This window comes from Poeciliopsis prolifica, unplaced genomic scaffold (assembly GCF_027474105.1).
Source record: "Poeciliopsis prolifica strain line A6 unplaced genomic scaffold, Auburn_PproV2 SCAFFOLD004, whole genome shotgun sequence".
Classification (NCBI taxonomy): Eukaryota; Metazoa; Chordata; class Actinopteri; order Cyprinodontiformes; family Poeciliidae; genus Poeciliopsis; species Poeciliopsis prolifica.
In genome coordinates this window covers 18,357,988-18,381,432 of record NW_026562379.1, presented here as the reverse complement: position 1 = coordinate 18,381,432, position 23,445 = coordinate 18,357,988, and the positions used below count along the sequence as shown (strand labels likewise).

The window sequence follows — 23,445 nt, the reverse complement described above, 5'->3', positions numbered from 1 at the left end:
TGAGTGTGAGAACCACTGTCCAGGACGAAACAACTAAGATCCATAAATACATCAGTGACAAAGCCTCAACAGACAATGTGCTCAGTGAATGTCTCAGACAACAGGGAACGGAGGTTGAGGTGCCAGAGATACCATCATGGGAGGACAAGCCCCTACATGGGATGTACCACCAGCAAATAACCCAAGTGGCTGATATCAGTAAATCCTACCAATGGCTGGAAAAAGCTGGACTCAAGGACAGCACAGAGGCCCTCATCCTGGCCGCCCAGGAACAGGCCCTAAACACCAGAGCAATAGAGGCCCAGATCTACCACACCAGACAAGACCCAAGGTGTAGGTTGTGCAAGGAGGCCCCTGAGACAGTCCAGCACATCACAGCAGGGTGCAAGATACTGGCAGGGAAAGCGTACATGGAGCGACATAACCAAGTGGCAGGCATAGTGTACAGAAACATCTGTGCAGAATATGGACTGGAAACCCCGAGATCAAAGTGGGAAACACCCCCAAAGGTGGTAGAGAACACCAGAGCTAAGATCCTGTGGGACTTCCAGATCCAGACAGACAGAATGGTAATGGCGAACCAACCAGACATTGTCGTAGTGGATAAACAACAGAGGAAAGCCGTTGTGGTAGATGTAGCAATACCAAGTGATTGCAACATCAGGAAAAAGGAGAAACTTGAGAAATACCAGGGCCTCAGGGAAGAACTGGAGAGGGCCTGGAAGGTGAAGACCACAGTGGTGCCTGTGGTCATCGGGGCCCTCGGGGCAGTAACCCCCAAACTGGAGCAGTGGCTACAACAGATCCCAGGAACAACATCAGACATCTCAGTCCAGAATATATATATATACTTGGGTATATATATACCCGAGTGTATATATATATATATATATATATATATATATATATATATATATATATATATATATATATATATATATATATATATGGCAGTGCAGTGGTAAAGCATGCGCATCTAATACAGAGTAAAGATAATTATAAATAAAGGCCAATAGATCCAAAGAAACAATATTTGATGCTAGATGCAGAATGACGGTACAGATGAATTTCACACCTTGTGTAAAATAATCCACATTCAATAAATAGGTCACTCAGTAAAACCTCAGATGACTCATACAGCCCAAGATAAACCACTAAGCATTCAGGAAGTTTACAAGTTAATTTGTTTCCTGTTATTTTAATCAATAAGAATAGATTATATGTGGTAGCTGAGAAGAGTTCTAGCAGATAGCATTCATCTCTGCCAAAATCAGGAAACTGCCTCTTGTAGCTCGTCTCTCCAGACTGAAGCTGAGAGACGAAGAACAAACGCCGCTGTAAGTACTTTCAGACAGATTTTTTCAGCTTTGGGATTGTCTTTGTAGAATTTTGATGTTTCCATTTTACTACATTTATTTTATGTACATTTGATGTTGTAATGATTATTAATTTTATCCAAGACCATTGAGGAGCTGCTTTTATCGCTGAGCTAGAATATTTTACACATGGACGAGACAGGAAGGGAGGGACAAGTATGGGTGGAAAATCCACGTATGTGAACAGTGAACAAAAATACTGAAGAAAATCTTCAAAGACAACAAAAACAATTTTAAAGTACTTTCTGTCGGTCAACATAAGAAAATAAATGCTCTCTTTTTTTAAGCTTCTTGAAAGGGTCTCCTCTCCCCATTTCATTCTGAGAACTTTAGCTGGAGTATTTCTGTTTTCTGGGACTTCAGACATCCGGGTTGCTCATCTCACACACATCTCACACGCTTCCTATTTAACTGTGACTATGTACTATATAATATTATTATATTTGAAATTCCAAATAGCAAGGAACTGCAATAATCCAGCCTCGAAAGGATTAGTGCATGGATAGTTTTTCAGCAGCCAGATGAGTAAAAGATGAATGTTGATTTTTTATATTTTCCTGATGAAAGAACAAAGTATTGCAGATGTATTTTACACTGGCGTCAAATTAGAGGTCAGTCAAAGTGTGCACCAAGAATGGGAACCGAAGAGGAGAGCAATGTTCTGACCATAAGGTCATGGTGGATAACTGATGTTTAGAGGCCACCACAAAACTCCTGTTTTGGATCATTAAAGGAGATTCTGGGCATTTCAGTCTTTATCTCCTCCAGTCAGAGAGTGTAGAGCGTGATGATGGAGGTGAAGCGGATGAAGAGACAGAAGATCAGTGAGCATCTGCTTCAATATAAAGTTGTGTGTCATCTGCATAGAAATGAAATGCTTCACCAAAACAGGAGATAATTTTGCCAAGGGGAAACATGTAGAGGATGAAAATAGTGGGTGCCAGGACTGATCCTTGAGGAATCCCACAAGTAACTGTGTGCAAAAATACATGCCCATTTTGTACAATTTAAAATGGACGTACTCAGCTCCACATTCTTTTGGATCAAAGTACGCTACTTTTAATGCCAGAACAATATTGATGTTGAAATTTGGACATTACATTGCAGCACATTCTTTATTCTACAACCAATCCTTTGGGGACATTCATGATGTTGGTGGGGCCTGAAATTAAAATAAGTTTGACACCCAGAGTTTAGATTAAACACATTCATGTGTTGAAATGGCCCTCAAAGCCCAGACCTGTAAATAACTGAGGCTCTATGACGAGACTGGAAAATGAAAAAGGGCAGATACCATCCATCCATAATCCATCCATAATCCATCCATCCATCCATCATCCATCCATTATCCATCCATTATCCATCCATCATCCATCCATTATCCATCCATCCATCATCCATCCATAATCCATCCATCCATCCATCCATCCATCATCCATCCATCCATCATCCATCCATAATCCATCCATCCATCCATTATCCATCCATCCATCCATCCATCATCCATCCATCCATCCATTATCCATCCATCATCCATCCATCCATCCATTATCCATCCATTATCCATCCATCCATCATCCATCCATCCATCCATCCATTATCCATCCATCCATCATCCATCCATCCATCCATCCATCATCCATCCATCCATCCATTATCCATCCATCATCCATCCATCCATCCATTATCCATCCATTATCCATCCATCCATCATCCATCCATCCATCCATTATCCATCCATCCATCCATCCATTATCCATCCATCCATCCATTATCCATCCATTATCCATCCATCCATCATCCATCCATCCATCCATCCATCATCCATCCATCCATTACCATCCATCCATCATCCATTATCCATCCATTATCCATCCATTATCCATCCATCCATTATCCATCCATCCATCCATCCATCCATCCATCCATTATCCATCCATCATCCATCCATTATCCATCCATTATCCATCCATCATCCATCCATTATCCATCCATCCATCATCCATCCATCCATCCATCATCCATTATCCATCCATTATCCATCCATCCATTATCCATCCATCATCCATCCATTATCCATCCATCCATTATTCATCCATCCATCCATCCATCCATCCATCCATCATCCATCCATCCATCCATCCATCCATCCTAACATCTGATTTCTTTTACAGTTGTGTTTTGCAACTTCAGGATCATGAATGCAACAACTTCATCCATCCATAACATCTCAGTCCAGAATATGACATGTGATTTAGATGTGAAATTATGCAACTCTTTCCTGGTAGTGGTCTACAGCCTGCTGTTCCTGGTGAGTATCATGTCTTTGGGCTGCACCAATCCAAATCAGGCAAAATCATTCAAGGTTTTGGTTTCACCAACTTATCATTTGATGATTTTCTCTACAGGGTGGGCTTTAGCCTCAACAGCTTCACCTTGTGGTTTCACTGCCGTGGAGTTCATGGCCAAGTGTCCAAGAGCTGGATGATCTACCTGAAACATCTGACAGCGGCTGATTTACTGCTCTGTGTCACCATCCCTCTGCGCATTATTCACTATGTCAGAAGCTCATTCACCATTCACCTGTTCTACTGCAGCATTGGAGCCCCGCTCCTGTTCCTCAATATGGCTGCTAGCATCCTGTTCATGAGCTATATAGCAGCTAACAGGTACCGCACCTCAACTACCAACCAGATTATTAATTTTGACTATTGTTTAAAGCATAGGTCCCACATAATTTGCAGTCAGAGTAATTAACTTGGATAGACGGCTAAAAATGTGCGCCAAAGCCAGCCGCATCATCTCTATATAGATAATATAGGCTAATGCTAGCCTAAATGTTAGCATTTTGGGTACTTTAGCTTTATGTGTAATTTTAACTCTTAGTTGTTTTCAGACTGCATGAAATATGTTACTGTAGGTCAACATGCTGGTGATAGCCCAAATCTTATTAGTATTTCAGCTAGCTTTAGCTTTTCAGCTCATCTTGTCTTATACCAGTAATTCTCAATTCCAGTCTTCATGCCACCCTTGTCTGCGTGTTTTAGATGTGCCTCTATTGCAAAATAGCTATTGGAAATTATGGAATGTCATCTTTTGCTGTCATCAAGTATTGCAGAAGGCTGTTAATCACCCACAGATTCAATCCAGGTATGTGGCAAAAGGAAACATGCAACACCAGGGGTGTGAGGACTGGAATTGAGAAACACTACCTTATACGCTGCTGTGACTTTGCAGTTTAGCTTTGTCATCTGCAGCAAATTCTATTAATCTTCAGGTACAATTCTCACACAGAGTGAAAGATTTTACTCAACAGCAGTTTTTGTTTTCATGTTTTGCAGGCTTTTACTTTATTGTACCGCTTCTGGCCATTTCATACATTTATGAAAGTCTTTGGCGGTTGACTTAAAGTGCTTTTGCAATTTTCAACAAAAATGTTCACACTGCATTTTTAGCTTTTATTATACCGATTGATAGGCAAATCAGAGCCAATTGCTTCATAACAATTGGCAGCTCCATCTTTACCACCATAAATTGGTATTGCCAACGTTACAAAGATTCAAACTGTCCATCTATCTCTATCTTCATCCTCCTTCTGAGCAAGAATGTGGCGACATTACAAAGAAATTTTGTTATTTTAACTGTAAGCCAGAAACAAGCTCAGCATCTATCTACAATGAATTTTTCTTTACTTTTGTATTTCATCCTGCAGAAATTCAGGTTGCTACAAGCTCCAGCAAATCAAATGAATCTTTGTTCTTCTCCACAGATACTTGAAGATACTTTATTCCCCGGGAAGTCACATCCTGATGAGCGCCAAAGCCAGCCGCATCATCTCAACAACCACCTGGGTTGTTCTCCTGGCCATAACAACACCTTACGCCATCATGATGCTGGTCAACGAGAAACATCATGATGATGAACACACTATGTGTGACCATCTGATCAGTGAACCTGTCAAACCACTGCACACAGCGATTCATGCTTTTACTTTCATCGTCTTCCTGTCAGGACTCATCTCTCTGGTGTTTTTCTACTACAGCACCTCCCGCAGGGTGCTGCAGATAGAGAAGGCCCAACTGGCCTCCCCCAACTCCAAGAAGCTTACGAGGTCTCGCAGGAACATGTTGGTGTTGGTCAGTGTGTTCTGCTTTTGCTTTGTTCCTTATCACTTTGTTCGACTTCCATACATCATACTTGAGAAAAACTGTTGGGTAGAGTTGTACTACATCAAGGAGTTTGCCGTTTTACTATCAGTTTGTAACATCTGTCTGGATCCGCTTATTTACGTCTTTCTTTGTAAGGAGTTCAGGGCTCAGCTTAACCTGAAAAAAATATTCCGTACAAAACGGAAGAGAAACACGTCCAGTTTGGAGGCAAGTAGCAGTGGAGATCAGCTGAATGTCGTCAACACCATGTCAGAGCTCCAGGGTCAAAGAGAGCAATAAGACTGGCACTGGTCAGAGTGTCTCACTGTTCATTTACAAATGGCATGTGCTACATGTATGTATGTTGGTGTGGAGGTATTGAGGGTGGAAATAAGTGATATAAAGCATAACTGGATAATTTCTGAACACAAGCTTATTAATTGAGTCCCTGCTATGGGACGATGCAAGATTAAATGACAATCGCTTTCTCTCCTCCTGCCAAGCAACCATGGAAATTTGTGCATGTGAAATTTTGAGCTGGTAGAGGTAGACATGCGACAGGACGGCACAAAGTTGACAGATAATGTTAACTTTGCTATCACATCTGTGGCCAAAAAATGTTGATTTTCAATGTCATTTGTCATTTGAACTTTTTCAATAACCCAGCCTTTTTTTGGTTCAAAAAATCAAAAATCAAAATGGGAACTCAAAGGGTTCAAAATCCAGAGATAAATGTTCGTTCTTCCAGCTCGCCACTCTCAGCAGAGTTTCTGGGGTCCAAAACAAAAAACTTTACCATTTAATAAGAGCAGGAAAAATCACCAGCTATATCAAATACAGAGTTTCTATTAACATTTCAACCAGGCATCATGGGACCAAATATGTAATGAAGTCTTACATTAGTTACATGACTGACTCTGTGGGCAGGCGCCGGACCAGCAAACGGTGCATCTAAAGCAGTGGCGCCAATCGCAGAAGAGTCGCCGTGAATCTGCTGCAGGTTCCAGGCGAGGATCCACTGACCTGTTGAAACAGGAGAAACGAGAAAACAGCAAGACGACAATGTTGTAGCTCTCAGAAATTATTCATCGCTCACATTCTTAAAGTCACAATTCAACTTTTTGTGTAACTACTGTGATTCAATGATCACTCTGAATGGCTGCAAATTGTACTTTGCAGCTAAATGCCGATTATAAATACACATAATACGGCTATCTGTAATCATTATTCACTAAACACCTGAGGAAATCTTCATCTGGCATTTCCATATTGCTTCCTAAGTGTATCCATGTTAGTCCTGCGATCAGTTACAGCTTAAAGCAGGGTTGTTTTATTCAGCATGCTTTTGTTTAACATTTCATTTCACAGTAAACTTGAGGGTAATATAAATGTTCATCTTGTCTGATCCTTTCAGTTTTGCTAAACACTAGATTATACAAAAAAGTACATAAAAATTAAAGAGATAAAATTGATCTCTATGTCTGCATTGCAACTTAGAACTTCACCTTTATTTCATTGTACTTGGGTATAAAAAATGGATAGACATATAAACAGTTTCTTACCCATCATGACGTAATAAAGATCAGGTCTTTAGGTTAACATATTCTCCCACTGAGAGACCTCATGTCGCTAAGCGGATGAGGTTCATGACTAGCGTTAGCTGACATTAGTGACTGTCTAAAGGGGATTTTGTGATCATGTCTTCTTGTTCTATGACTCCTTTTCAAAACATGAGAAAAATGCTGTGCTATGCATTCACTTTGGTGTTTTTTTTTCCCTCCATTGAGACACTGAAGAAGCAGGGAGACACAATCTAGAACAGTAATCAGGCCACCAAATACAGACCAGCAATCTGATCTGAAACCAGCAGTTAATGATTTAAAACGTCACAACAAATCAAAAGGGGATTCTCTAAACTGAAAATTAACACCATAAATGCAAAACTAAGCAATTCCTTGACATGTGTTTTACTTCACATGATCACATGTGATGTAAAAATTAATACTTGTCTGGTTTCAGTTTATGAGGTCTGAATAGGAAGTCGTGTCAGAGTTGAACTATTTACTTCACAAGTTTATGAGGTCTGAATAGGAAGTAGGCTGTTACTCAGTGTCAGAGTTGAACTATTTACTTCACAAGAAAGTAAACCAACCAGGAAGCTTGTGAATAAGTTTGTATAACTAGTATTTAAAACAAGGAAATTACAGAGTTTTTTCAGTGTGAAAATCAGTTGATCAACAGTTTCCTCAATTCTGAGGAGACTTCATGCTGACAGGAAAAGCTCTGAAGATTCAGCTTCTGGTGCTCAGACTAAGATCGGATAAAATCAGCTGTAAGTATCCAAATCCAGCTTGCTCCAGGTTTTTACAGCTTTGGGATCCATTTTGTTTCGTTACATTTCTTTTACATATATTTAATGTTTTTATTGTTATTAAGCTGCTATATATAGAGTCTCCGTAAAGCCAGGTCAGAACTTTTACAAAAGATGCTCCTCAGTTTCACCTCACTGGTGCCAGTAAGTCAGAAAGCATGTGAACCGTTAACAGAGGTGTTTGGCACTGTGAGCTTCTGGTGGGTTGATGGTTCAATCCCGAACAGATCCTGACATACGCCGTTGGGTGGTCAGTGTGGTGCGGGATGAAGTGAAGTCTCAGGATGACTGTCATCTGTTTTCCTCGTAAACAAACTGAAGGTTGCCAGCAGTTAGTTCTGTGATGGTCTTCGGACGCTTCATCAATATTTGGTGACAGACTTTCATGACCACAGAGGTTAGGGTGACAGGTCTTAAAACAACTGAGGTAATGAATGTTTGCAGACAGTCTCTGAGTTTTACTCCTCATCATAAACCTGCAGAACCATGGCAGACCTGGAAGGAGCGAATTCCTCAGGCACTGGGCAGAACAAAACGTGTGATTCAGTGGAAACATCATACCACCCTTTCCTAATACTAATCTACTGTCTGCTGTTTCTGGTGAGGGTCAGGTCTTCAGCTTATACCAATCCAATTTAAAGAAAAAATGAGTTAAAGTTTTGGTTTCACCATCAACTCAATCATTTTGTCTGTAGGTGGGCTTTAGCCTCAACAGCTTCACCTTGTGGTTTCACTGCCGTGGAGCTCATGGCCAAACGTCCAAGAGCTGGATGATCTACCTGAAACATCTGACAGCGGCTGACTCTCTGCTCTGTGTCAGCCTCCCTCTGCGCATTATTCACTATGCCAGAAGCTCATTCACTATTCACCTGCTCTACTGCAGCATTGGAGCCCCTCTGCTGTTTCTCAACATGGCTGCCAGCATCCTGTTCATGAGCTATATAGCAGCTAACAGGTACCGCACCTCTTACTCAATCTTACTCAATTACCACCGAAGCAATTAATGAAGAGCAGATTTAAAGCAGGGGTCAAATATGTCCTATTTTATGTTCTTATGAGCTATCAATGCTGGCAAGTGAGCTAAATTAATAAATACATCACAGAGACGTAAATCAGATTTTGTGGTAGTGTAGTTCACAGATCAGTTCTAACGATGCATCAGCCATTTGTCCCAGTCAAAGCAGCATAGCATCACTCGACAAACGTCACTATTAACGCCCAGATATGTGAACCACAATGAGGGTCGGTGCTTGTTTGTGCAGAGCGTCCACATCTGCAAACACTGAGAACGACTTCCTCTTTTATGTTGGTTGCCAAAACAACAACCATAACCACACTACGTGTGATGTTATAGCTCCTTCTACTGTGCAAGCGGGAAAGTTTCAAGTGGTTTTCAGTTCACACAAGAGGTTGCAGATAAGTCACATGTATTTTGAAGTGTGTTCAATCGGGCCAAAAAAATCCCATTTCAAGAAAATTTTTTATTTGGGTCACTTCAAGTGGCAGTATGAATGCAGCCTAGAGCTCCAGTTTTACCTCAGCTCCTGCTTTACTATCACAAACTGCAGTACCATAACGTCTTCGGAAAAAAGATCAACTGTCTGTCTTTCCTTAGATTCATCCTCCTGAGGAAGCATTATCTTGTCCTTCTCCACAGGTATATGAAGATTTTTTATTCCTCAGGAACTCACTTCCTGATGTCTTCCAAAGCCAGCCACATCATCTCGATGACCTCCTGGGTTTTTCTCTTGACCATGATAACACCATACTCCATCCTGGTGCTAATCAACCACACATCTCAACAGTCTGATCATGGCACCTGTGATCATCTACTCAAAGAACTCATAAGACCACTTTACACAGCAAGTCATGTTGTTTCTTTCATCATCTTTTTGTCAGGACTCTTCTCTCTGGTTTTCTTCTACTACAGCGCATCCCGCAGGGTGCTGCAGATCCAGCAGATCCAACTGACCTCCTCCAGCTCCAAGAAGCTTATGAAATCTCGCAGGAACATGTTGTTGTTGGTCAGTGTGTTCTGCTTTTGCTTTGTTCCTTATTACTTTGTTCGAATTCCATACATCATACTTAAAGGACAGTGTTCAGTCGTGTTGTACTACCTCAAAGAGATGGCCGTCTTAATGTCAGTTTTTAATATCATTCTGGATCCTCTAATTTATGTTTTTCTTTGTAAGGAGTTCAGGGCTCAGCTTAACCTGAAACGAATATTCTGCATGAAAGGCAACAGAAACACCTCCAGTTCGGAGGCAGGAGACAGTGAGAGTCAGATGAACACCATCAATACCAGTATAACACCCCGGGCTCAGTGAGGACAGAACGGGAATCATCAGTCCAACTTGTTTCTGATTAAACATTTTCATACAATATTAGTATGGTACTCAGCATAGATACAGAGATGCTGGGAAAGTCGGAAGATGACATCAAGGCGAACATGCTTTGTTCATATTCCAAGTTGATTACTGCTTCATTGTGAGCAATGCCCTGAAAAATGGATGATGATTAGCACTAACCTCCAGGTGCAGAGAGAAGTGTTACGTCAGGCCATTTGAATCAGTTTACTCCAGTGTGGTCTGTTACGACCTGCTACAGTGAATGGAAAAACATCCTTAACCCAGTCACTGTGTCTCTGCACAAACAGCAGGTCAGACTCATTCTGAGGGACACTAATGCTCAAATGATGACTTGAAGGTATATCACGCCTCAGCAGACGATAAGTTTACTTGTCAACAGCACGAGATGTCATTGCCATTGTAATTGATGGCTAAGTTCACATGAAACAGTATCGTTTTGCAATGGTGATTGCTTCATTTCTGCAATGAAGCAATCACCATTGCATACTTTGACTTAAGCGCCTACTTTCACATTAGATTATTGTTCTTACATTTACCACAGATTTCACCCAAAGGCCAAATATCCCTAACGTTCTGTAAGTCTAGTAGTTTCTGTTCAGATTTCTCATATTAAGCTTAAGTGGATGTAACTCTTGCTGCTCTATGGTGGCAAAGAGCCTCTAATGGGATCTAATGGGATCTTTAGTATGCATGGAAAATGTAGCAGTGGGATCAACAGCCATGCAAGATCAGAAACAGTTTGGAGTGATATTGCAACAATGGTCCACAGGGGGGCGCATTCTACTTCTAAAATAAGGTAATCATGTCTTATAATCTGAGTTTGCTACTTTTAATAACTATGAATTGTTGTTTTTTTCCTGTGATGTAAATTTGCAATTTCTGTAAAGTTTATTCTTATTTTCAAGATTTTCTATCATTACTTTTGTTGAAACTGAATATTCCTATTAAACTTCAACCCAATAGTAATACAATAAAGTGATATTTTATTCCTTCTGTTTGTGTTTGGTTCATGGGACTTGTGAGAAAATATAAAAGTTTATTTTAATTAATCAGGAGCCATAATAAATAAAATCCTAATGCAGGTCTGATGGTTTCAGCTCCAATAGCTGAGCAGACAATTAGAAATGTTTCTTGCATCAGCGTCGTTGCATCAAAGAACTTAAGTAATGAGAAAAGGTTGTACTTTCCTTAGGCACGACATATTTTTGCAGTAATTTTAATGAGAAATAAGAAAGTCATCTCAAGTGTTCAGAGTTTATGTTTCAAGACAAAAGATGTTACGATATAATTCATTGCAATAAAGGACAAATATAACCCACGAGAGAGCACAGTACTGCCGAGCGGTGGAGTGAAACAAACACTATTTTTAACGTCAAAAACTACATGAATCATATTATGACTCTTTCTCTAACATCCACAGACCTTAACTACATTTCTGAGTGTCTGGTTTAAAAGCCGAGGGGGAGGAAGAGGCAGATTATAGCGGTTGTACGATATCTATTTTGTCTTTGGCTAAAGACCACTACCATTTCTACCACTACTGATAGGCTGACGTGTTTGCTTTGGTTGTGTTTACCCACAATGCCCTGGGCATTGTGGGTAATGCCCAGAGCATTACCCACAATGCCCTGGGCATTGTGGGTAACAGGAGCATTCCGCTTCCTGTTTTTAGAGCGGTTTCACGTCAACCCAACGTTTTTAGGCGAACTACAGTTTGGTGTTTAAATAAATTTACCCAATCACATCTTTCTAAACAAACTGGACTTTCCAGACAGACGGACAGAAGTTGAATTAAAGCGAAGTGAACAAGCCTGGTGTGAATGCGTCCTGAAAGCTGGGTATGTAGATTATTTTAAAAAACATGTTTTACATACTTTAATTAAGCTCCTCTGCTTTCTCCGAGATCTAACTGCAGAGATACACAGGTCGGTCAGAAACAACAAATAAGAGCCAGGAAGAGAGTCTTACCGCTGTCAATCATTCTCATGTACATGCTGCTTTCAGTCTCTCCCTTGCTTTCTGTTTTGATAGATCTTGTCCCTGTCAGCAGAGCATGTTGTGAACGCTCGGGTTCGTTAGCATGACCACCGATGATGGCGGATAGACAGTCTTCCTGGTACATTAGGTTGTTTCTCTCTGTTAGCACATTTTGCTAATTGCGGAGAAGAAGAAAATAGGTTTTCTGACAGCAAATCAGACACTCCTCTGATTGGCTGCTTTTGGTTACCAGTGGAGCATTTCTTCAAACGGCAATAATAGCTCAGAGGAGAGGTGGAGGATATTGATCTTTTCACAGACTATCTGTGTTGTATCAAATTGTCACGACATTGTGACAGTTTTAACTAATAAAAAACATTTATTTTTGTAAAAGTTACATAGTGCAGCTTTAAAATCAGTTGATGTTGTTTCAGTTATGATCTCTGGACAGAGACGCTGCAGGATATTCCATCTTTAAGCCCCTGAAAGTGGGAGTCTGGGCTTCATTTAAGCCTTTTAACTTCATATTTCCAAGAAGCTCAGAAGAGACTGCCCTCAACATCCACTCTGCTGTGGTTCCAGGAACCAGGCTAAACATTCCTTCGAAGGTGGGAACACCTGAGAAGAGCTTATGCTCCTCTATGCAGAGCTGGATGGAGAGGTGGAGGCAGGCGGGTCGTCTGGTGTGGTGGGGTGGAGTTTGTCAGACTGACAGTAAATGTGGAAGCTTGTTGTGGATAATCGGGTGAGTGGAGGCACTTCAGGTTTGACGGCTGTTAACTTCCTCAAAGCAGATTCCTCAGAATCACCGGTACTTCTGTCTCTGCTTCTGTCTCCTTGTACTCATAAAATTACCATCTCCATACCCAAAGAAACCATATAAAATATTAGGATTCCAGTTCAGAGGACTTAGAAAGTCCTAATGTCTTCAGGTCAGATCATGTAACTTCTGTTCGGATGAGTGAAACATCAGAACCTGGTCCAAGACTGTGACCTTTACCAGTTCAACAATCATCTATTTATTGTAAATATATAATCAAAAGCTCATCTGCGTTGAGTCAAACTGTGGAAATGCTCCCGTCTCTTAGAGGAAATGCTCTGTGTTGGTGTCAGGTGGTTTTAATGATGAAGTGGTTTATATGGTCAATTCATCCCAGAGGAAACCAACAATGGTTTCTAATTCATTCATTTACCTTAAAAACCCCAGAGACTGAGAACTTCAATTTTTCTGTAACATACAAAGTTATTTTAACTAATTGCAGTAAAACGTTCCTCTTTTCTGCAGAAGAGTCTGTCTGGGTAAAAAATCTGTTTACAAAACACAGATATTGTAAAAAAATAACTGCAACATGTGGTATTTGAGAGTGGCATGCAAATCTGTTGTTGCTGTGTAATGGTGTGAGACGCCATGTCACAAACAGGAAGCATAAGTCAGAAGTTTCTGTTCTGCTACATCCCAAGAAGCCCACAGGACTGCAGGGTAACAGCTAACAGCCGCTAACTTATCTCAACCAATCGGAACATGGCAGGCGTTTGCTGAGGCACTTCAACAGGATCTGAACCTTAAGGAATCAGAGTATCAGCTTCTCCAGGTAGACTTTCAGTTTTCTGAGCAGAAACGAAGCAGATGCTGAGCAGATATCACAGGAAGTACCCGGTTCTGAAGCGGGGAAAAGGAAGAACAAACGGACCTGTAACTACCTGGAGCCATAAAGACCAGCTATAGGATTCAGTCTTTTTGGTCTCAACTGCCTTTCAGTTGAAGTTTATTTTTTTCTGCTAGTTTGGAACCCAGGTTGGTTTCTGTTGCAGCATTTCAACTAAAACAATTCTTCATTAAAGAGAAATATAAAGGTGAAGTTAATCTTTAAGATAAATATCAGTCCAGTTGAATTTGAATTATTTTTTTGTGCTTTAATTTTTTTTTTTACAGATTTTTACAATAAGTGATGAAGGTATTAAGATGACTTTTCACATATTGTTCTTGATCACTTGATCTTGCAGCTTCTAAACCACAAAGAAAAGCTGTGGGTTTATTTTTTGTCTTATTTCACAGTAATCATTGGGTGGTGAATGACGGCTGGTAAACTCAACATGCATACATGTGGCTTCATGTTGCGTCTGACATAAAGCAAGAGCTACCGCCATTAAAGGACCAGTATATTGTGTTTTCCAGCCACAATCAAGCCGTTAGGTTTAGGTTAAAATAGTCTGCATATCAAACATCACTTACAAGAAACTTCAGTTCGCAACTTAGAGCCCTGAAGGTGGGCCTCTGTGTCTTTAAGAGTCTTCCACTCTTCCCAACAAGCTACTTTCATCACATTAACATTCCTCTATTAAGTATCTACAAGCATTCGGAGAGCTGGACTGACTAGTAGTTTCACGAGTGCATCAGGAGATGCACAGTTCCACCAGGTGTTTGCTAATTTCTGCTGCTGCTAGTTTGAAGGAGCTGCATGTGGAAAGCAGCCGTTTCACAAACCCAAACAGCTGCCATGGGAAACTACACACCCATAAAATTTCCAAACATCCATGAAAGAATCCAAGCAGGTGTTGAGAAGTGGTTGAAATGGTTGTTCGGTGGCGGTTTGTGTTCCAGACAGATGGTTCCTGAACAAGGTTAAAGAGTTCAGGGTTTTCCCCAGAAAACTAGCTAAGCCCAGTGGCAGGGTGCGATGGCAGTCCACCAGCAGGACAAGGTAATTATGTGTTATTGAAAGATATTAATGACAATACTTAAACACCAACTATACAGTCTGAAAAAAGCTAAAGAAAAGAAAAACAATTCAAATTATGATCATTTTTTTGCACTTCAGTTAAATCCTAATGAAGTAATCAGCCAGTGGCTCTTAAAACGAGCCTGGCAAGTTTATGATACACTGTGGGAAACCCTGGATTTGGTGAGTGAGCAGCAACTGAAGACTGTAGAGGTGGAAGGAGATCCAATATGGAGAGAGGCTTTTTATACCTGCAAGGAAAAGGTTTTGTCAGCTCTAGTCGCCTTTACTTGACAGTAGTCAGACAGAAAAGCGGGTTGTGAGAGAGGGAGAAGAGTCATTGAGCCAAGATTCGAACTCACGAATCTTGGCTCACCCCTGTCATGTAAGGTTTGGTAGAAGAATCCAGAGTTGGTGTGGAAACCAATAAGGTGACTTAAAACTGGGCGGCTTCAGAAAGCATAAAGTCTGAACTGGAGCAAACTGAAAAGGATAGCTGTTTTACAAAAAAAGGTAAAAGGGCTTGAAGCAAAACGACACATGGGTTTGACTATATTAGAGAGGCTGATCAGACTAATCAGACAAGTCGTCTCAAATCTCCTGAAATCCTCAGCAGACCATGAGATGATTGTAGGCAGGTGTGGCGTCTCCAATCCTTCAGCAGAATCTCTGGCCAAGGAAAGATCCACACACCAGGATCTACATATGTTTGCATGTTTTGTATAACATAATTAGAAATATTGATGGGGGAGCTGTAGAGGGTTTGGCTGTGCTTCTTTCAATGAACAAAACCATTGACTTTCTAAGTAAGTAAGTAAGTTGCTGAGGTTTTAAGAAAACATCTTCCTTACAGAAACATGTCTGCACCAGGGTCTGTGACCACAGGAGTCAGTAACGCCTCACTTCCCAACCAGAGCACGACCAATCCAGTCTGCTGTGAACATGATGACAGATCAACTGATCTCGTCTTCATCCTAGTCTACAGTGTGCTCTTTTTGGTGAGCGCCTCGTCTTCTCACTGCCTTCAAAGATACGGTCCAGTCCAAACCAGAGTTTCTAATGTTTTTCTCACCAGGTGGCCTTGGTACTCAACAGCTTCACCTTGTGGATTCACTGCTGCCAACCTCAAAGAAACGCCTCGAAAAGCTTCATGATCTACATGAAGAACTTGACAGCAGCTGACTTTCTTCTCTGCCTCAGCCTGCCGCTTCGCATCATCCACTACGCAACCAGATCTGTCACCATCCACCTGCTCTACTGCAGCTTTGGAGCCTCCATACTGTTCCTCAACATGTACGCCAGCATCCTGTTCATGGGCTACATCGCTTTGAACAGGTACTAGAGTTTCTACTGCAGACTACATGACCGCTGCACCTCTGTGTTCTTGCTTAAGTACTTAGATAGTTGTGGTGATTAGAGTAGCTTTAGTTCTTTGTGAAACTGGTGATTTATTTTAGAAAGGAACCTCTTTAGCGCCCCTCTCTGTCTCTTTAGGTATTTTAAGGTGGTCCATCCTTTTGGAGCCTTCTTCCTGCTGACCAAACGAGCTGCATGCATCACCTGCTTGACCACATGGGTCTTTCTCCTGACTCCGATGACAGTGTACTCCACCGTGCTGCTAAAATCCCGGAAACCTGACTGGTCTTGTGAAAAAAGCTGTGAGGACCTGCACAGCGATTCCGTCAAACTGATCTATAGAACTTTTCACATCGGTGCTTTCGTCATCTTTCTGTTGGTGTCCTTCTCAATGGTTTTCAGTTACTACAGTGCCTCCCGCAGGGTGTTGCAGGCTCAGCAGAGTCAGTCCGCCTCCTTCGGCTCCAGGAAGCTTCAGAGGTCCAGGAGGAAAATGTTGGTTCTCATCTGCATCTTCTGCATTTGCTTCGTTCCTTACCACCTGATCCGACTCCTGTATACGTTTCTGCACCAGCTGTACTCCTCGGATCGGGTGTTTCATTACCTCATGGAGTTCACCACCATTGTTTCAATCCTTAATGTCTGCCTGGATCCGCTTGTTTACTTCATCTTCTGCAAGGATTTTCGGGTTCATCTGAGGCTGAGGCTCAGAGTTGCCCATCAGGAGGAGAATGAGGCCAGGAGGAGCAACGAGGAGCAGCTAAGGAGCATTAACCTCAACAAGGCCGTGACGCCCAGCACAACATCACGGTCAACTGGTGAGGTTTAGCGTGTTAAAGACCAGAGGGTTCACACTCAGAAAACTGATGGCAAACCCATTAAAATGTGTATAATTTTTAGCCTTGAAAATGACCACAGCTTAAGCTTATTATGTTTTGGTATATATGTAACATTGTTTTTCTTAGTTTGTTTTCATCGACCTTGTAATTAAAGGAATTGCAATCTTCCTGTTCACTTTCCAGTTTTTCTTTTCTTCCTCCACTTCCTTGGGGTCTTCCTCCTCGAGATCAAACCTACAGCTTTCAGTAGCCTGAGGATACAACTAGACAGCAATGCATCTGCATAAACCAGGCTGACTGTCTTTCAGGAGAAATCTCAGGCCCACTTGTTAAAAAAAACTATTCCAGGTTGATGAAAACTGCAAAGGAGACCATACCAAGATGTATATTTTTCCTATTATGAAGGCAATTCTTGAGAAGTTGTTAAGAAATCCATCCATCCTCACTGATCCAGACTATGATAGCCCCATCATGCTGAACATCCTCTAGCTCAAACTGGGGGATTCCAAGGCATCCCAGGAAGATCCCTGCAAGAAGTTTTTATTTTCCTGACGTCTCCTCTGAGTGGGGCAAAGGGAGACACCAAGGAGCCATCTTGAACTGACTCAATGTGGAGACAGCAGATGACAGAGCTCCTCACTTTTTCTCTAATGCATACTTCACACGGCAAGATTTTAATACCGATGTTTGTCCTGAACACAGCATTATTCTCATCCGACAGCTCAAATAAAATATACATGTATGGTAAAAAACACAATACATACCTTAAAAAATTATATGTATTTTAAGGTAACAAAGAGCTGTTTAAAACAATTTGTTAGCTTTGTAGATAAAAACAATTACAATTCTGAAAATATGTATTTTACCTGTTTTATTTTGGTTCTGAAACTCTTGGAGGCAGCATGCTAGCAATTTTAAGCACAATGTCTGACGTTTACAATAGCAAAGCGTAGCTAGCTTTACAATAGCTACGCGATGCTACGGCTCGCATAGCGGCTAACAGACCGGGAGGTCGATGTGAACTCACCATAAAACAGCCGTCGGTCCTCTGCTCGGCTGCTTCACCAGACTTCACACAAGGTTTACCTCAAGCTTTTAGTACAACAAACAATTAATATCATATAGTATCGAATAATTAAAGGTAGTGCCATTAATTTAGTCGGAACCTTACCAGAGGTCAGCAAGCGGGTCTCGTTAACCAAACTAGCTAATGAGGCAAAACGCAAATAAGGGCGGGACAATCAAGGTGATTGGCTGACATTGACTAAAGCCGCTTATTCTATTGGCTGTTACCTTTCTAAGATGTGTACATCTTTATATAATTTTTTTTTTAACAATTCCTTTAAGCTTTTAAGACTTAGGGCTTTAAACTTTAATTTCAATTGTATGTTTCAAATGAAGAGTTATCAGTTTTATGACATGATTTTTGAAATGTGCCAACTGGTGGGTCCAGTTGTGGTCCAGACTGAAACCTTTCAGCTCTCTGTGTGGATTCACTGCAAGGTAAATAAATAAGTTCTTCACTAAAGCCAGAGTCAAATCTGCCAGCTGTTCATTGATTGGTGGGTAGAGGTTATTTTTAATGTGATGTAATTTCCTGTTATCCACGAGCTCTCTGATCGGCTGCTGCATCTGCGTGACAAAATCTCATTGTTGCTCCCAACATCTTGCTGAAATAATGTTACTGTAATGTGACATAAAAACATCCGACACATCTTCTCTTGTTCCTGTGGTCAAATATTTTTTTCATATTAGGTCTGGACAAATAAATTATCTTAAAAGTTATTGTAATAAGCTCTTGTTTCAAAACCATTTTTGAGTAATATAATGGCAATGGCATAGTAATAAAGCAAGACCACATTCTGAAAGATGAATAAACTTCAAATTCTAATGGATAATGAATGTCCACATGAATAAACATAACAATAGAAGAAAAACTATCCTTGAAGAAAAGGCTGTTTGAGACCACAGCACCAAACTGAAGACGTCTGTCATCCTGGTTTTGGTAGAAAGAAAGAATGAAAGACAGAAAAAAGAAAAATGATAAATTATGCAAATGGAAATCAAGGAATTCATTTTATTTTATCATGTGATTAATTTATTGCTTATTGCAACAGGACTTTTATGTATAAAGACGGATAAAAGAAAGAAAACTCAAAAACTTTTCCAAACTGTCTTATTTCTTTTGACTTGTTGTTCATGCATTCAGAGTCTTTTGCTTTATTAAATACAGGAATAAATAAAACCTTCATAAATCTAAATCGTTCTGATCTTCAGGCTGCTGGCGAACTCTGTCAATCTGACTTATGTTACATTTCTGATAGACATAAATAGGTTTTACTCTCTGGAATTGCCAGAGAGTAAAGTGCATCTGTGCTTTTATTTTGAAGGGTTTGAGGTTGTCTGCTGTGAAAATCTTGACTTCCTCATTCAGAATCCGGAGCGAGCTGAAACCAAAAACACAGGAAGGTGAAGTTACAGGTGAGGATCGGCAGTTCAGAAATCCAAGATGGTGTCGCCTTCAGGTCTGGCCACACCCACTCACCTGGTCGTGGGCGGATCCCCTGGCCCACAACCAACCCGGCCAGGGAGTTCAGGATGTTCAGCCCGCAGAGGACGGCCTGTGCGGCGCTGCAGAGCCCCATCATGCTGAACAGAACCACATTCCACTCCACCACCGACTTCGGCTTCAAGCAGATCCCCGACCACATCGACTGGTTGTACAGGTACCCGGCGTGACTGCAGCAAAACCGGGTCACACAGGGTCAGAGGCCCAGACCACAACGTCTGGACTGAGACTAAAACATCTGGACTGAAACCACAACATCTGGACCTGACGGGTCTCTCTCACCTGTCGGGGACGGGTTTCAGGGGGACACCCCAGGTGAGACCGGAGGACGAGTTGTAGAGACACAGAGGACCCTGGACCAGACCGGTGGCGCTGACCACACAGCAGACGGAGGCAGCCAGCAGCCCCAGGCAGGAGTACATGACCAGACCGAACATCTGGAAGAACATAAAAACATCTGTTGCAGCTGGGAAACATCTGGAAACAAAAGCACACATCTGTAACAACAGGTTGTTTTTTGGATGTAGTTCCTTTTGCGGTTTGGACTGGATCTGTGAAACCTGAGAGCAGATGTTGGGCCCGGGTTCCACCTGGTTCCGAGGTGAAGCGGGCCAGATGTTAGCGGGTCAGTGAGCTGCAGCGGTGGAGCTCACCTGAGTGCGGGCAGCAATGAAGCCTCTGGTTCTGCTGCGCTTGAGGAAGGCGTCCGCTCCAAGTAATACCTGAAACCAAACCGCTATGAGATACACACACGACCTTCCACACACGACCTTTCACACACGACCTTTCACATGACCTTTCACACATGACCTTTCACACGACCCTTCACACACGACCTTCCACAAACGACCTTTCACACACGACCTCACCAGGAAGCCGGACGCCCACAGACCCGTGGCCCAGGTGGCCTCTCTGGTCACATGGCCATCCAACAGGAAGTGGTACGTCATCTCTGGAAACAGCAGCAGGATGTTGGACACGATGCAGATGACCGCCATGGGAACCAGAGCGTGGCCCACATAGAGCAGGTACCGTGACACGCACATCTGTCAACACAGGGTTAAAAACAATCAGTGCCGATGGATCAGAACCGACCCTGGTCTGAAGAACACGGGCTCTGACGTCACACAGCAGGTTGAACTGTTTGTTTTTTACCTCTGTGATGTCACAACTAAGCAGCCAATCACAGAAGCTCCCACTTTGAAGCCTCAATGCAAATTCTTCTTCTTTTGTCTAAAATGTCTATTATTATTAAACTTTAAAACACAATTTAACAAAAGTTTCAGATCAGAAAAAAACAATTAATTGAAACACAGAACTATTAACACTTTTGGTATGTTTTAGCATCTTGACACAAATTCTTTTACAATGAAGTTGGAAAATGTTTTGATTTTCCACTGATTTATAAAAGTTTCCTCATCAAATTCTTCTTCAAATGTTCATTTTTATTGAACTTTCAGAAGCATTTATGTTTTTAAGTTCCAGATCAGAAAAAATGATTATTGTTTTTGCTAAACAGCAGCAAAACATAACTGATGATTAACATCATTTGCAATTTTTACTTTTTTGACACAAATTATTTCATGAAGAAGCTGGAAAGTGATCAGAAATCTGATAATGTTTAGTTACTGGAAGCTGAAACGTGTCTGTAAAAATGTCTTTTGCTGCTGCAGATGTTTCAAACTGAATCAGCATCACATGGAGTCACAGAGGGAAAAAAAGCAGAACTCACCGTGAAGTCCGTCGGCCCGGTTTAGACCCTGAGCGGAACCAGCGGACTCATTTATAATCTGGGCGGCAGGACACGCCTGCTGACCGGGACAGGAAGCCGCAGCAGGTTCTGGATCTTACATGAACTCAGCGCTGCGGGCTGAACGGGATTTTCCGGGTCTCCTGGTTTAACCGAACCTCGGTTCGGTTTCAAAAGCAGCCGCGTTTACGTTGCCATGGTGATCCATCCCGCGCATCTTAAGCCCAACAGCGAGTCCGGTTTCTACCTGTTGAGTCAACAGCCAATCAGCAACCGATGAGTTTTATTCCATATCATCATTTATTATTGGGCGTCTTTTCTAAAATGACAGGAAAACAATAACAGCAGAAATAATTTGGTTTGTTGAGAAAACCGGAGGGATCAATCTTCAGTCATATTTTCACCATTTCATTCATACGTTCATAAATGTAAAAAGATCAGAACTAAATATTTAAGTTGAAATGTAAATATTAAGTTCACAAACTAAATATTTATTTTTCAAATTGCATTTTTAAAACAGAAATTTATGTTTATATTGCATATTTATGAACATAAATATGTATAATAGAATTCATTATTTAATTTGAAATGTAAACAATTCATTTGAAAATGTCACATTTTACATTTTGTTAGTAAGCTAAATATGTAGTTGCAAACTACACATTCAGTTCCAAACTAAACATTTATTTTTCAAATACACATGTCATATTGCCTTCCACTGTCCATTTCTAAGATTGAAGTTGCTTATTTGAGCAAATGATGGGATATGATTATGACTTTTATAGTTAAGAAAGATTTGGAAATGTATTCTTTGTACCAATTACGCGTTCAGCCGATCCACTGTACCGATCCACTGTACCGATCCACTGTACCGATCCACTGTATCGATCCACTGTACCGATCCACTGCACCGATCCACTGTACCGATCCACTGTACCGATCCACTGTACCGATCCACTGTATCGATCCACTGTACCGATCCACTGTATCGATCCACTGTACCGATCCACTGTACCGATCCACTGTATCGATCCACTGTACCGATCCACTGCACCGATCCACTGTACCGATCCACTGTACCGATCCACTGTACCGATCCACTGCACCAATCCACTGCACCAATCCACTGCACCGATCCACTGCACCGATCCACTGTACCGATCCACTGCACCGATCCACTGTATCGATCCACTGCACCGATCCACTGTATCGATCCACTGTACCGATCCACTGCACCGATCCACTGTATCGATCCACTGTGGTTTGCTGTTGTAGCAGCTGTTCTCTTCAGAACGATGTGGTTCAATTTCTCATATCACCCGTTACAAGAGGTTTGTCTGAAGCTTCAGTGAAACTGTTCTCCATCCCAGGCTGCTGAGAGGCTCATTGATCCGTCTGAAGGAGCTGAGAGCCTGAGCCTGGAAGGCAGGGCTCGATCCACCCAATCGCTTTGCTCGACTGAATGGTTGCCATGGAGATCGAAAGGGTCAAAGGGTTAAATCAAAGCAATGCTCCAGGTATGTTTTTGATGAGAGAATAATATGATGGAAATCTCAAATATAAAACCAGCATAAACCAATGGAAATCCTGGACCTTTTGTGACTCAATTAAAAACATCTCGTTTCTGGAGGTCTGTCACGGTTCTTCTGGTCTGATCCGGGGTCCGGTGGACAGAACTTTGATCCGTTTCTGGAAGAACCAGCCGCTGTCGTCACTTCTTCTTTCTTTTTTTCAGTTCTTTGAAAGCAGAACCACTTATTTTTGCTCCTGTGATTCACTGCAGGGCAGCAAAGACTCATGGGAAACGTGTTCATGTCTCATCGCTGACATCATCAGGTTCGCCTCCGTGGGACCGGCTGCAGGTCCGGATCCTGGTCCAGGGTTCAGGCAGAACAACCCTCCTCAGGTGTGAGGGTCCAGTTCTGTTCATGTTCAGCCATATTTTATAGTTATTAATGTCACTTTCAAAC

The 23,445-nt window shown here is 41.6% G+C and overlaps 4 protein-coding genes across 4 annotated transcripts; 3 read left to right on the top strand and 1 right to left on the bottom strand.

Moving 5' to 3' along the window:
- The first annotated feature begins 3,618 nt into the window (after positions 1-3,618).
- Positions 3,619-5,896, top strand: LOC129358888 (G-protein coupled receptor 87-like). Its single transcript, XM_055028116.1, has 3 exons — positions 3,619-3,698; positions 3,785-4,045; positions 5,146-5,896. Exons 1-3 carry the CDS (start codon positions 3,619-3,621, stop codon positions 5,822-5,824), a joined length of 1,020 nt encoding a protein of 339 aa, XP_054884091.1. The 3' UTR covers positions 5,825-5,896.
- Positions 5,897-7,787: 1,891 nt separating this feature from the next.
- LOC129358980 (P2Y purinoceptor 14-like) lies at positions 7,788-10,222 on the top strand. The gene is made up of 4 exons (XM_055028279.1): positions 7,788-7,856; positions 8,378-8,495; positions 8,591-8,850; positions 9,553-10,222. Exons 2-4 carry the CDS (start codon positions 8,382-8,384, stop codon positions 10,220-10,222), a joined length of 1,044 nt encoding a protein of 347 aa, XP_054884254.1. The 5' UTR covers positions 7,788-7,856; positions 8,378-8,381.
- A 5,596-nt stretch (positions 10,223-15,818) lies between these two features.
- LOC129358978 (P2Y purinoceptor 14-like) lies at positions 15,819-17,251 on the top strand. The gene is made up of 3 exons (XM_055028276.1): positions 15,819-15,959; positions 16,037-16,296; positions 16,456-17,251. Exons 1-3 carry the CDS (start codon positions 15,819-15,821, stop codon positions 17,144-17,146), a joined length of 1,092 nt encoding a protein of 363 aa, XP_054884251.1. The 3' UTR covers positions 17,147-17,251.
- A 1,986-nt stretch (positions 17,252-19,237) lies between these two features.
- Positions 19,238-22,424, bottom strand: LOC129359186 (transmembrane 4 L6 family member 5-like). The gene is made up of 7 exons (XM_055028637.1): positions 22,293-22,424; positions 21,458-21,722; positions 20,595-20,771; positions 20,379-20,447; positions 20,008-20,162; positions 19,702-19,895; positions 19,238-19,603 (listed from the first exon to the last, which is right to left on the bottom strand). The coding sequence occupies exons 3-7, from the start codon at positions 20,769-20,771 to the stop codon at positions 19,587-19,589; spliced, it is 612 nt and encodes a 203-aa protein (XP_054884612.1). The 5' UTR covers positions 21,458-21,722; positions 22,293-22,424; the 3' UTR covers positions 19,238-19,586.
- Between the last annotated feature and the right edge of the window lie 1,021 nt (positions 22,425-23,445).